The 2124-nt window shown below is 49.5% G+C and overlaps 1 protein-coding gene across 1 annotated transcript in view; it reads left to right on the forward strand.

Moving 5' to 3' along the window:
- Positions 1-2124, forward strand: part of GTF2IRD1 (GTF2I repeat domain containing 1) — a 45430-nt gene that overhangs the window by 8099 nt on the left and 35207 nt on the right. Inside the window, exon 4 of the mRNA XM_009076067.1 lies at positions 935-1118. Coding sequence (XP_009074315.1) covers positions 935-1118 — 184 coding nt within the window. The remainder of the gene's footprint in view (positions 1-934; positions 1119-2124) is intronic.

Below are 2124 nucleotides of genomic sequence, written 5' to 3' on the forward strand. Positions count from 1 at the left end.
GTCTTTCAGCACCCAGTTCATTGACTGCAGTGGCTTGGGTTGGTTTCCAAAGTAATTTTTCTGCAGAGAGCAGCTCAAGGGTTTTGGCCATTCCTTGAAACCCTTCAGAGGAGGCTGTTTTTCTGACAATGTCCTGCCTGGAGAGCACCGTAAGCAGCTCTGGCTTGGGCACATGGGCTCTTTAGCTGGTTTAGAAAATCCCTGTATAGCTGCAATGCTCGCTGTTTGTCTGCTGCTGCCAGGGAAGGGAAAGCAGTTTGTGCACAACTCATTGCGGAGATTTTGGTGTTAGAGGTAAAATGGAGCCAGACCCACACGGCAGGGACACGAGAGGACACTGGGGCCATTGTTGAGGGCAGCGGGTGAGAATTCTGTGCTGCTGGAGACGGTCGTGCAACCATACATATCAATGTGCGAGCTGTCTGCGAGTGGTGGGATGGAGGGAGATTATTGGGATGTTTTTTCCTTGTCTGTCAAAGCGCATCAATGCTGCTTGACAGCAGCAGCAATCAAACTACTTTCCACTCTTCCAGGAGGTAAAATAAGAAAACTGACTGAAAATAAGGTTCCAAGAATATCTCAGTAAACATGAGATAAAAATCATTGCAAGCCCTTCAGCCTCCTTTCTCAGCTCTTGGCTGCCTCCCAGCTTGCCGGTGGCCATGTCCCTCGCTCATGGAGGTGGGCTTGTGCCAAGTGACCCCCCCAACGAGGATTTTACAGTGCAACCCGAAAGTTGAGACATCTGCTTATTGGTTTTTATGAGCTTTTTATTAATTAGTGCTTTTAGAAAGAGCGCGGAGTGCCTGGCATGCAAAGTGCAGTGGTTCCTTTGGTGTTTCTTGCTCTTGCATTTACTGCTCCAGCCTGCCTTGTCCATGGTTGTGGGCGCAGGGTGTTCAGCAATGTGTATGTAACTCTGCCCCCTTCCCAGGTGAAGCTGTGGGGAAGAGCACTGTGGTTCCTTTGCCATATGAGAGGTTCCTGAAAGAGCCAGGCTCACTGATGGTCGCCGGCTTGCCTGAGGGGATCAGCTTTAAGAAACCTGTGGAGTATGATGTGAAATCCCTGATGGCCATCCTAGAGCACAGCCACAGCATCCGCTTCAGGTTAAAAAGGTAATTTTTGGGATCTGCAAGGGGTGAGAGAGCAGCAAGCACTTGGTATGGTGTCACAGGTAGGAAGGTCCCTCCCATGTCCTGGCTTCTCCCCCAGACCCACACACCTGGGTCCAGCCATGCCAAACCCAGCCCTACACAAAGGTTCATTTGTGTCGGGGGGCTTGAGACCGTTTCAGACTTGTTCCTTTAATAAGCGCGTGTAAACATGCACATTAACTGTGTTGTTTCATGTGTCTCTGCCAAAATTTCCGCTGTGGTAAGCTAAGTGCTTTTCTGTCTCCAGAGGGGTTTCCAGGGTAAATGGTGCAAGTATCTTCTCAGGCTTAAATGGGGTTTTTTTTATGCCATATGAGGAGGGAGGTGGGGGACTGCAGCAAGCCAAACTCTTTTTTGGCCACGTTTTCACAAGAGATTCAGCAGTTTTGGGTGCATTTCCCCTGCATTTTCCTGGCTGGCAGCACCTCAGATCCATTCAGAGAAATGCTGAACACTACCTAATACCTCCTCTGAAGCCGTGGTGCTCTGGAAAATCAGGCTAAGACAGCTAAAAGTAGGACACGCAGAATTTGAGCTGTCTGTGAGCTTATAGCCTCCTGTCTCATGTGGAGCATGTGGGCTTCCTCAGTCTGAAACTCATCTCTGGGCTGACTGAGGTCCCCCTTGAACGTGCCATGGGTGCTGGAGGCTAGGACAGGCAATGGAGCCAAGTGGCTGTAGTCACACAAGGCTTTACCCCTTAAATACACTGGGCATGGAGCTGGGCAGCTTTGTCCTAGCTAATAAAAATGCTTTGAACTACCATAAGACCAACCAGCTCTACTTAAAGGTCAAGAATGGTTCGGGTGCCTGAAGGTGTTCAGGAGGTTGAGTGATGGATCTAACTTCTGAATTATAGAATAGGACCATAGAATGGTTTGAGTTGGAAAGGAGCTTAAAGCTCATCATGTTCCAACCCCCTGCCATGGGCAGAGACACCTTCCACTAGTCCAGGTTGCTCCAAGCC

Source organism: Acanthisitta chloris, unplaced genomic scaffold (genome assembly GCF_000695815.1).
Source record: "Acanthisitta chloris isolate BGI_N310 unplaced genomic scaffold, ASM69581v1 scaffold2776, whole genome shotgun sequence".
Classification (NCBI taxonomy): domain Eukaryota; kingdom Metazoa; phylum Chordata; class Aves; order Passeriformes; family Acanthisittidae; genus Acanthisitta; species Acanthisitta chloris.